The sequence below is a fragment of the Salvelinus alpinus genome, chromosome 32, assembly GCF_045679555.1.
Source record: "Salvelinus alpinus chromosome 32, SLU_Salpinus.1, whole genome shotgun sequence".
Taxonomy (NCBI): Eukaryota; Metazoa; Chordata; class Actinopteri; order Salmoniformes; family Salmonidae; genus Salvelinus; species Salvelinus alpinus.
In genome coordinates, this window is record NC_092117.1 from 29,787,967 (window position 1) to 29,800,535 (window position 12,569).

General features: G+C 44.7%; 1 protein-coding gene across 1 annotated transcript; it reads left to right on the plus strand.

Moving 5' to 3' along the window:
* The first annotated feature begins 494 nt into the window (after positions 1-494).
* On the plus strand, positions 495-8,921 carry LOC139562626 (PDZ domain-containing protein 7-like). Its single transcript, XM_071380444.1, has 5 exons — positions 495-912; positions 1,278-1,371; positions 2,167-2,715; positions 3,034-3,110; positions 8,165-8,921. Exons 3-5 carry the CDS (start codon positions 2,463-2,465, stop codon positions 8,348-8,350), a joined length of 516 nt encoding a protein of 171 aa, XP_071236545.1. The 5' UTR covers positions 495-912; positions 1,278-1,371; positions 2,167-2,462; the 3' UTR covers positions 8,351-8,921.
* The last annotated feature ends 3,648 nt before the right edge of the window (positions 8,922-12,569 follow it).

Below are 12,569 nucleotides of genomic sequence, written 5' to 3' on the forward strand. Positions count from 1 at the left end.
CATTAAACGACATGTTCATTGACTAGCCTAACTTTTCTACCTTTCAAAGCCTCTGTAGATGAACCTCCTGATCTTTTTTGATGTAAATAAGGTGAACAAGGATATTTTTTCTAAATAAGAGTAGCCCTAGGCATTGGTAAAAAAATCCTATGGATAATCTTTTTCTTTTTGCAAGTTTGTTTTTCAGACATTTTTGGAGTGACTTTTATCTGTGGGCTATTTCTATTTCATAAAAAAATAAATAAAATGAGGAGAGATTAAGAAAGACACTGCATCAAGACTTGCTTTGCAGTTACCCATACTTTTCTATTCTAAGGTCAACTATGAAGTGAAAGTATTTTTATTTTTAAGGACACTTTCATTGACATTCTCAGGTGTTCCTCTGACACCTGTGGCATTACAGGGTATGCAAGTAAATGTGTGACTGAGATGCACATTGCAGCTTTTTCTACTGCTTGCCATTCAAACTTTAAAACTTGCAAACCGGTCTATCCGGGATCCTTGAGACATCGCTACCGCATTGTTTTGAAACACCATGGAAACACTAAGAATGTACAGCAACTTTTTTTTAATGTCTACTTGGCATTTTCTTTGTTGGACTTTTTGTCACCTTTTTTAGACAAATGAGTGGATTGTCTTTGTTTATATTTTAATGAATAAATATCTACTTTTTTTGTCATTTAGACTCTTATCCAAGTGCTTACAGTTTCGTGGATGTTTTTGTGATGTACATTTTTCTGAGCAGATGTTAGTTTCAGCCATTTTTGGAGGCTGATTTATTTTGTTTATTTTTCCTTTTTTTTCCTGGGAGGATTAACACACTTTTTTGAAAGTCTTCATACTTCTCCCATTTGTGGACTGCCTAAAAGGAGTTTCTTTCTGGCATACTTTGGAGTGTCTTTGGAACAAAGGGTATGTAGCCTTTATGCTGCATTTTTGTTAATGAAATGTTAACTGTTAATTAGCTTATTCAAGACTTTTGCTATTTCAGTTATCATCTTGTGTTATCATGTAGTGTTGTAAATGTATATTTCTTAATTTCCACTCTTGAATGTATTTTGTAATCACTTGGGCCCTCCCTTGAAGCGACCACTATCCCCCAACCCCTAGGATTAGAAAGTATTTGATATGTTAAGGCCATATGGTAATAGCTCCAGCATGCCTTCTGATGGTCTTTCAGCATTTGAGCCATATTCTTTTCATATCTAAGTGTAAGGGTTAGTAGTGTTTGCTGGATCCTGCCCTGTTCTGGTAACTGAATACACATTTCTTCCCAGGTGCTGCGTCTCTGTGTCAACCGGCTGAGCGTGCGCCCCAAAAGCAGAATGGTCTTTCCGTCCTTTCTGCCATGTTTGACAGAACTCTTCAGAAGTGAGTAGCCTACCTCAAAGCCCTGAAGGGGTGTTATAGTCAGAGAATCAACTGGCAGCTTAAAAATGTTTTTTATTTTTTTTATTTCACCTTTTAATTTAACCAGGTAGGCCAGTTGAGAACACGTTATCATTTACCACTGCGACCTGGCGAAGATAAAGCAAAGCAGTGCGAGAGTTAAACATAGACAAAAGTACAGTCAATAACACAAAATAAAAGAAATTGAAAAATCTATGTACAGTGTGTGCAAATGTAGAAGAGTAGGGAGGTAGGCAATAAATAGGCCCTACAGGCGAAAATATTTACAATTTAGCGTTAATACTGGAGTGATAGATGTGCAGATGATGATGTGCAAGTAGAGATACTGGGGTGCAAGAGGGTAAGTAATAACATGGAGAGGAGGTAGTCGGGTGTGCTATTTACAGATTGGCTGTGTACAGGTAGTTCTTCTTGGTGTTTTTCAGAGTCAGTAGAATGGTGTCTTCAGTGTTCTAAGTTTTTATAACTGTGACCTTAATTGCCTACTATTACTCATGTTACTGAGTAGGTGGGTGTGATGGCTTCCGATAGAGAGTTGCTGATGGTTCCTGGGGTGAATGGACTCCATTTTGTGTTGACTGACACAAGAGAACTCCCACGCAATGTCACTGTCAAACACAGAGGGTTGACCAGGGCTGGGAGGGTGTAAAACTATAGTACAATACTGTTGGTCTACTGGGGTTAAAGGACTGAGTCTGTGTCTGTCTTTGCGTGTGTCTGCTAATATGTATGATGTCATGTATATCTTCTCTCCAGACTACCATGGTGGTTTCCAGCTTCAGCCAGCCCAGGACTTTAAGATAGACCGTCTGTCTGGCCTCTCAGGTCTCCTGCAACAAACACCACACCTTCCGCTCATGATCCCCTCACCGCTCAAATGGCTCCTCGCCAAGTCCCCACACACCACCCTACGCCAACGCCAACCGATCTACTCCCCACGTAGTGAGAATGGTACGCCCCGGCTCTATGATTAGACCTCATTGCTGTCGGAAGATACCACTCCAGAGCGGGGGTGGTCGCCTGTGAGGAATGGACACAGCGGGAGGGGCAAAATGGACCAATGGGAGTGCAGTGCTGAGAGGGGAGGTAGGAACACTCAACCCCTCCCCCTGAGCCCCCTCCGCAGGATTGAACCCTCTCGACAGGGAGGGAGAGGGGGGACTGGGACAGACAGGGAAGGGGAAACAAGTGAACAGATATTCGCCAGGACAGTTGCAGAATGGTCACCATGGAAACATACCACCTGTACCAGTTCAGGACATGAGATCGCCACGTTGACCATCTTTAAGACGAAACAGTCTCTGGGTGAGTATGCCCATCAGTCAGCCGCCCACTAATCAGTAGCCTAGTACCCGGCCCCACCAGTAGAGGTCAGTGCATCACCTGCTTATTGTTATTAATGGCCCAGTCTGAAAAAGACCCTTAGTAAGGCTATTTACTGTGTCTCTTTAGTCTACAGCAACAGTTGGTAATCTTCCCCTGTAGATGCAGGATTTCAATCTTGCCAAAGCAGTAACACAACTGATTCAACTTAGTCTTGTACTAAAGACTATGATTTTTAGTTGATTGGCAAAAGCCTACACCTACACTGGCACTCTGTGGAGATATTCCGTGTCTCTACAGGTATCAGTATCTCAGGTGGGATGGAGAATGAGATGATGTTTCCAGGAGGAGCTGCCTCTACCAGTGACGCTCTGATGGTAAGCTTCTTTAGGAGATCACTGTAATATTCCGGCAGCTCATGCTTTAATCCAAGCTGAGCCATATAATACAAGGTGATGTGTTTAGCGATATGTATTGGTCTGTGACGTTTGTAAACAACAGTCAAGTTTGGCCTGGGCTCAGAACTCTGAGTCTACAATACCTGAATGAAAAGGCTTTGCTAGTGTGTGTGCCTGTGTTGGTGTGTCAGGCTTTTGTCTGACTGACAGTCTTATGAGTGGTAGAATGAGAGCGAAGTGGTGGAGAGAGGAAACTATTTTAAGACACCCGCATGCTTCCCATCCAGAACAGTTTGCGTATACTCTACATGACCAAAATTACGTGGACACCAGCTCGTCAAACATCTCATTCCAAAATCATGGGCATTAATATGGAGTTGGTCCCCCCCTTTGCTGCTATAGCAGCCTCTACTCTTCTGGGAAGAATTTCCACTTGGTGTTGGAACACTGCTGCGGGTACTTTATTTAAATATTTTTTACCTTTTATTTAACTAGGCAAGTCATATTTACAATGACGGCCTACCCTGGCCAAACCCTAACCCAGACGACGCTGGGCCAATTGTGCGCCGCCCTATGGGACTCCCAATCACTGCCGGTTGTGATACAGCCTGGAATCGAACCAGGGTCTGTTGTGACGCCTCAGGCACTTATATGTAGTGCCTTAGACCGCTGTGCCGCTCGGGATTGTTCAATAACTTGCTTCCATTCAGCCACGAGCATTCGTGAGGTTGGGCACTAATGCTCGCAGTCGGCGTTCCAATTCATCCCAAAGGTGTTCATGGGGTTGAGGTCAGGGCCCTGTGCAGGCCAGTCAAGTTCTTCCACACCGATCTCAACAAACCATTTCTGTATGGACCTCGCTTTGTGCACAGGGGCATTGTCATGCTGAAACAGGAAAGGGCCTTCACCAAACTGTTGCCACAAAGTTGGAAGCACAGAATCATCTAGAATGTCATTGTATGCTGTAGCTTTAACGTTTTCCTTCACTTGAAATACGGGGCCCAAACCATGAAAAACAGCCCCAGACCATTATTCCTTCTCCACCAAACTTTACAGTTGATGCTATGTATTGGGGCAGGTAGCGTTCTCTTGGCATCCACCAAACCCAGATTCGTCAGTCGGACTTCCAGATAGTGACGTTTGATTCATCACTCCAGAGAATGCGTTTCCGCTGCTCCAGAGTCCAATGGCGGCGAGCTTTACACCACTCCAGCCGATGCTTGGGATTGCGCATGGTGATCTTAGGCTTGTGAGCGGCTGCTCGGCCATTTCATGATGCTCCCGACAAACAGCTCTTATGGTGACGCTGCTTCCAGAGGCCGTTTGGAACTAGTGAGTGTTGCAACCGAGGACAGACGATTCTACTACAAATGTTTGTCTATGGAGATTGCAATGCTTTGTGCTCGAAGCAACAGTTGTGGCAGAAAAATCTGAATCCACTAATTTTAAGGGGTGTCCACATACTTTTGTATTTATAATGCATTATAATGTTTTGTGATGTTTTTGTTCGTTTTGGTCATCAAAGGGTTTTTTCAGCTGTTCGTGCACACTTTTTTCCCCTTCTCGAGGCAAGACTAAGTTCAGTGCCGAAGTCTTCGCCCCTTCGTTGGTTATTGGTCAACAGTAGGGATTGTTCAATGAAGTGTTTGTCATTCAATGATAGCCGACTCGCTTTCATGCAAATTTTTTCACTGGAGAAATACTGCACCAAACATCTTAGTTAGATGTAAAGTTGAGTGACGAAGATATCCTCGGCAAAAACGCCAAAATGAATTCCTTAATTACATACATTGTGACTATTTTGAGGAAGTGTATATTGACAACGGTGTCTGAACATAGTACTGTCTTTCAAGGGAGTATTTGAGTATAATCGTTCGGTTCACCTCGCCGAGTTCGGATGGGCGCCAGCTGACCAAAACATGAGGAAGTCACCTTGCTCACAGCTCTGTGAGGAGAATAGTGTACAATAGCTGAGTGTGTGAGTGTGCGTCTCCTGAATGATATGTAGGGTGTCCACTCCACTCACCCACTCTAACCAGAGTGGGTGAAAACACGCTTTGGTGATGACGTTTCACTTTCTTATGTTATAAAATACATTTGACCAAGACAAATATGATTCTTCATGTTATGAATCGCTCAGTGGGGTCGTTCTCTGACATCATTAATATTATATCCTAGAGGTCATATTTCATAACCTAATACATCTGATAAAAAGCACTGAGCTCTGTTGACAGAGTGGTGCAGCCTCATCGGATTTCACGTCTTCCAAGTTGTTTCCGTGGGTCGCAAATAGATAAGTTAGCATGACACGAGCTGAAATAAATGTAAAAGGCTTTGAAAATAAAAAGCTTGTGGTAGGTACGCTCAGTGCTCCGTTGACATTTCACAGAGATACGCCTGTTTTTGTTCATATTAAAATTAAAAGCATAGAATTAAATATGAAAATACAAAATGTCATGTCTCAACATTGATATCGATCTTACCTCTATATTGTTTTATGTCCTCCGGATTTGAGAAGAAAAATGAGTTAGCCTTAATTCTCTCACAGCATCCAGCCTGGCTGACACAATGCTATTCTCCTGATTTATGACCACTGTTCTCTGGCCTCCATTGATTTAGTCACTCTAATTTTGACCATCCTACAAGGGTAAAAACTCCAATAACTTTTCAACGGATTATGATGGAGACCATGGGGTTTCTTAGAGGAGTATCTACACAATTAACATATTATTTTACATATTGGTCAAAATGTTTTTGATTGGACACCCTATAATATCTTAGCCAGAGTGTATTACCAGAAAGAAAGATCCTGAATGAAGCAGGGGGATCAGGTCAGAGGTTACAGTGAGGTGAAAGGGGGGTGATGTCTGAGAGACATACTGTAGCTCTGTAACCTATGAGATACTAGGTCACAGCTCTGTAACCTAAGATATACTAGGTCACAGCTCTGTAACCTGAGAGATACTAGGTCACAGCTCTGTAACCTGAGAGATACTAGGTCACAGCTCTGTAACCTGAGAGATACTAGGTCACAGCTCTGTAACCTGAGAGATACTAGGTCACAGCTCTGTAACCTGAGAGATACTAGGTCACAGCTCTGTAACCTGAGAGATACTAGGTCACAGCTCTGTAACCTGAGAGATACTAGGTCACAGCTCTCTAACCTGAGAGATACTAGGTCACAGCTCTCTAACCTGAGAGATACTAGGTCACAGCTCTCTAACCTGAGAGATACTAGGTCACAGCTCTCTAACCTGAGAGATACTAGGTCACAGCTCTCTAACCTGAGAGATACTAGGTCACAGCTCTCTAACCTGAGAGATACTAGGTCACAGCTCTGTAACCTGAGAGATACTAGGTCACAGCTCTCTAACCTGAGAGATACTAGGTCACAGCTCTCTAACCTGAGAGATACTAGGTCACAGCTCTCTAACCTGAGAGATACTAGGTCACAGCTCTCTAACCTGAGAGATACTAGGTCACAGCTCTCTAACCTGAGAGATACTAGGTCACAGCTTCATTTATTGGTCACGTACAGTAGAGTTTTGCAGATGTTATCGCAGGTGCAGCAAAATGCTTATGTTTCTAGCTCCAACAGTGCAGCAATATCGTGTGTGTGTTGCTGCCGTGAACCTGGTGACAGCACTTCCCAGGTCCGATTAGTGTCATACACTCTGGGGATCTGGTGTCGGCTAAGCCTTTCAGTTTCTAAGAACTTCCCCTTAGAATCCCCCTTTCACACACACATACATACGCATGCGACAGAGACCTTTGAGAAGGAGGGGAAGGACAAGGAGGGAGAGAAATGGTTGGGAGAGAGAGGGAAACAGAGACATGGTTGGTTTGCTCTACTCTGACCCCCCCCCCATCTCCAGTTTCTTAACTCAGCCTCACACCTCGCTGGCGTAGTCTGATAGCCGGTCCTTATCTGGTGTGTCTGCTGGCTGTCTCCCACACAGAGACCAAGTAGACAACTACAGCAGGCTTTCCTGTCCCCCTGTTCCTGTCTGAAAACACCCTACCTTTTAGCTAGCCACCAGGTGTGTGTGTGTCTCTCTCTGTGTGTCTCTCTCTGTGTGTCTCTCTCTGTGTCTCTCTCTCTGTGTCTCTCTCTCTGTGTCTCTCTCTCTGTGTCTCTCTCTCTGTGTCTCTCTCTCTGTGTCTCTCTCTCTGTGTCTCTCTCTCTGTGTCTCTCTCTGTGTGTGTGTGTGTGTGTGTGTCTCCTTTTCATCTGTGCTGTTAGCTGAGTAAGGTCACTGTGTAGTCAACAGCACCAGGATTATACGATTTACCCTGTCCTAGAGTTCTGGTGTTGCTGTCTCCAGACATATGACCTGGAGTCTGGACAGTGATCCACTACCTACTAGGAGCAATGCCCATCTAACTAATGTTAAACACACTTACATGTGGATTATGCCCATTGGCTAGACAGGGACAGGGCGAGAGAGAAAGGCCCAAAAAGATAAGTAAATGTTTACCTAAGAGGATGAATGAGATTGTCTAATATTCAAAATTACTTTGCTTTATAGATAAATGGATTGAAGTATTTTGGTGCTGGTGTCACGGAAGGGAAGGCAGCAATGTTTTGGGTTAACCAACGCTATCAAACATTAGTTTCATGAGGGGAGATGTATTTTCAGAGTTCCAACAGGGCCCTGGTTTGGGGGAAATCGAGAAGAGACCTTGTAATGTCACATACCTCTGGCCTTGTGATTGTGTGTGACCCTTCATTGGGGTTGTCCGCCAGGTGCATCCTCAGCGAGCCCTGATGACATCACAGGAAGTTCCTCTCCTCAGGGTTCTAGAACTCTTCCTGCATTAAACAATGCATTGTGTGTGTGTGTGTGTGTTTTCAACATAACCTTCCGCTGAGGGTAAACCTTGAGCGTGTGTGTGTGAGCGAGCGAGAGAATATGGTAATGAATGTACTGGGATGAAGGAGAGCAGTAGATGCTGAGTGGGAGCCCAGGTCACTGCACAGTAAGCATGTGTTGGCGTCTGTACCTCTAACCTGTCTTTGTGTGTGTCTCCAGGCGAGGTATGAGCTGGTTTCAGTGGACGGTGAGTCTCTGCAGCGTGTGACCCATCCGCATGCAGTGTTCAGCAACAAGGCCAATGACCCAGTGGTGTTCGTCAAGATTTTCAAGGGAACAGCTGACTTGCATCAGAGGAATCCACTGTCAGGCTTACACAAGTACTACACACAGTATTTTTATTGAACCTTTATTTAACTAGGCAAGTCAGTTACAATGACGGCCTACACCGGCCAAACCCGGAAGACGCTAGGCCAATTGTGCGCCGTCCTATGGGACTCCCAATCACAAACATATGTGATGCATTCTGGATTCGAACCAGAGACTGTAGTGACGGCTCTTGCACTGAGATGTAGTGCCTTAGACCGCTGCGCCACTCGGGAGCCCAGTACTACTGGCCTGTCTACAAGGATGCTCTGAGGTGCAGTTCACCCATCCACTGGAAATTATCTGAGATGGTGTTCAAACCAGAACACATGTCGACTTAAAGAGGAGGAGATGGCTCGCTCCAGCTAGGCTGCAATGGAAGGGAATGGTCTATTCTCAGAGGAGAGCAGCATGGGTACCTCGACACTGACCAATAAGCTTGCTTCTCCTCTAGGGCAAAAAGGATAATGGTTGTTTCCATAGCAAACAGGAAATACTGCCAAAATTAAAATGTTTTTACATTTTGTTGTAACTGCAGTCGACATGTGGGACTACTGTGCTTGCTTTGTGTATAACAATAATGTGATAAATACTATTTATCAAAGATGGACTTGATTATATGTATCCGTTTTCTTATATGAACTTACATTTTTGGAGAAAACACCCCATAGAATAAAAAGGTTATCTAGCATTGTCAGAAGTCAGCAGCTAGCTATCCATATTAGTATATGGATCATCAATGGATGGGAACTTTATTTTGTGAAAGCAGAGAACAAAAAACATGCACACGTAACCACACGCACCGTTCCAGGGAGCATCTCAGTCCGTAGGGGTCCTGCCAGAGAGCGATGACTGTATCCAGCGTTATGAGATTTATAGTCCAGATTAAGCCTCTGTATTATGTCAAAAGTCATTGTTGTAGTTTAATAGATGTCTAGTACATTGGTACAAAATTCAGCTCTGTTTAAAGTAGTGTTTCTGGCCTGTTTAAAACTGTTTCTGGCCAACAGAGCCATGTTTCTGGATCAGGCTTGTGGACTGAGCCTGTGAAGACGTGTAGGAGTTGGAGAACCTAAATGTTAAATGCAGGATATGAGGACCAGTGGCATGGCTTAAACTAGGACTGGGGTGAGAGAAGGTAGGAGAGAGGGGCTGGGTAGAGAGAAGGTATGAGAGAGGGGCTGGGTAGAGAGAAGGTAGGAGAGAGGGGCTAGGGCTGGGTGAGAGAAGTTGGGGGTAGAGAGAAGGTAGGAGAGAGGGGCTGGTGAGAGAAGTTGGGGGTAGGAGAGGGGCTGGGGTGAGAGAAGTTGGGGGTAGAGAGAAGGTAGGAGGGGCTGGGGTGAGAGAAGTTGGGGGTAGCGAGAAGGTAGGAGAGGGGCTAGGGTAAGAGAAGGTAGGAGAGAGGGGCTAGGGTTGGGGTAAGAGAAGTTGGGGGTAGCGAGAAGGTAGGAGAGGGGCTGGGCTGAGAGAAGGTAGGAGAGAGGGGCTAGGGTTGGGGGTAGCGAGAAGGTAGGAGAGGGGCTGGGGTGAGAGAAGTTGGGGGTAGCGAGAAGGTAGGAGAGGGGCTGGGGTGAGAGAAGTTGGGGGGTAGAGAGAAGGTAGGAGAGGGGCTGGGGTGAGAGAAGGTAGGAGAGTGGCTAGGGCTGGGGTGAGAGAAGGTAGGAGAGGGGCTGGGGTGAGAGAGAAGGTAGGAGAGAGGGGCTGGGTTGAGAAGTTGGGGGTAGAGGGGCTGGGGTGAGAAGGTAGGAGAGGGGCTGGGGTGAGAAGGGGGTAGAGAGAAGGTAGGAGAGGGGCTAGGGCTGGGGTGAGAGAAGTTGGGGGTAGCGAGAAGGTAGGAGAGGGGCTGGGGTGAGAGAAGGTAGGAGAGAGGGGCTAGGACTGGGGTGAGAGGGTGGGAGAGGGACTGTGTGGGTCTGGTGCAGGGAGTGGGGCTAAGGCTGGGAAAGATTGGCTAGAGCTGGGATAGATCCATGGAAAAGAGGGACTACATGGGTCTGGGAAGGACTGATGCCAGGTCAAAGGCTAAGTTTAGGTTCCTAACTCCAAAGAATCACCAGTGTAGTACATTACGCATAGTGCCTTTTACATTTATGAGACAAAGAGAGATGCTTACATATGACTTGCTGGAGTGTCTGGCTGCTGTATAATGTTCAAAGGCAGTATGGTGAAATAAGCTTCTGTTATATACATTTAGTTGATGCATACTACGCACGTAACTAGCATGTAATCAGGTGCATCTATAATGCCTTTTGATCATCATACAAATTGATCACAGTAAATGTTCATTTTATTTACACTTTACACAGTCTTCCTGTGTCTCTGGATCGTGTTCTGTCGTTAATGGAAGTAGTTCAGTTATCAACTGATAAATGTGAATCCTAACTTCCACTTAAGTCACATTTTTACTAAGGCCGGGATTCGTCCAAAGGCGCATTGTGCACTGCACAGTGCACCATCTCGCCTTTTATATAGATATGCTCTAGTCGTGCATTAATATCAATGGCAGAGAGTGAAAATGTGTTAGGATTCGCCCCGAAAAGCCTTCTTCACTTCAGCCAGTTGCAACATATATATATATATATACAGTGGGGCAAAAACGTATTTAGTCAGCCACCAATTGTGCAAGTTCTCCCACTTAAAAAGATGAGAGAGGCCTGTAATTTTCATCATAGGTGTACACTTCAACTATGACAGACAAAATGAGAAAAAGAAATCCAGAAAATCACATTGTAGGATTTTTAATGAATTTATTTGCAAATTATGGTGGAAAATAAGTATTTGGTCACCTACAAACAAGCAAGATTTCTGGCTCTCACAGACCTGTAACTTCTTCTTTAAGAGGCTCCTCTGTCCTCCACTCGTTACCTGTATTAATGGCACCTGTTTGAACTTGTTATCAGTATAAAAGACACCTGTCCACAACCTCAAACAGTCACACTCCAAACTCCACTATGGCCAAGACCAAAGAGCTGTCAAAGGACACCAGAAACAAAATTGTAGACCTGCATCAGGCTGGGAAGACTGAATCTGCAATAGGTAAGCAGCTTGGTTTGAAGAAATCAACTGTGGGAGCAATTATTAGGAAATGGAAGACATACAAGACCACTGATAATCTCCCTCGATCTGGGGCTCCACGCAAGATCTCACCCCGTGGGGTCAAAATGATCACAAGAACGGTGAGCAGAAATCCCAGAACCACACAGGGGGACCTAGTGAATGACCTGCAGAGAGCTGGGACCAAAGTAACAAAGCCTACCATCAGTAACACACTACGCCGCCAGGGACTCAAATCCTGCAGTGCCAGACGTGTCCCCCTGCTTAAGCCAGTACATGTCCAGGCCCGTCTGAAGTTTGCTAGAGAGCATTTGGATGATCCAGAAGAAGATTGGGATAATGTCATATGGTCAGATGAAACCAAAATATAACTTTTTGGTAAAAACTCAACTCGTCGTGTTTGGAGGACAAAGAATGCTGAGTTGCATCCAAAGAACACCATACCTACTGTGAAGCATGGGGGTGGAAACATCATGCTTTGGGGCTGTTTTTCTGCAAAGGGACCAGGACGACTGATCAGTGTAAAGGAAAGAATGAATGGGGCCATGTATCGTGAGATTTTGAGTGAAAACCTCCTTCCATCAGCAAGGGCATTGAAGATGAAACGTGGCTGGGTCTTTCAGCATGACAATGATCCCAAACACACCGCCCGGGCAACGAAGGAGTGGCTTCGTAAGAAGCATTTCAAGGTCCTGGAGTGGCCTAGCCAGTCTCCAGATCTCAACCCCATAGAAAATCTTTGGAGGGAGTTGAAAGTCCGTGTTGCCCAGCAACAGCCCCAAAACATCACTGCTCTAGAGGAGATCTGCATGGAGGAATGGGCCAAAATACCAGCAACAGTGTGTGAAAACCTTGTGAAGACTTACAGAAAACGTTTGACCTCTGTCATTGCCAACAAAGGGTATATAACAAAGTATTGAGATAAACTTTTGTTATTGACCAAATACTTATTTTCCACCATAATTTGCAAATAAATTCATTTAAAAACCTACAATGTGATTTTCTGGATTTTTTTTCTCATTATGTCTGTCATAGTTGAAGTGTACCTATGATGAAAATTACAGGCCTCTCTCATCTTTTTAAGTGGGAGAACATGCACAATTGGTGGCTGACTAAATACTTTTTTGCCCCACTGTATATATATACACACACACACACACACACATATATATACACACACATATATATATGTATGTGTACCAAT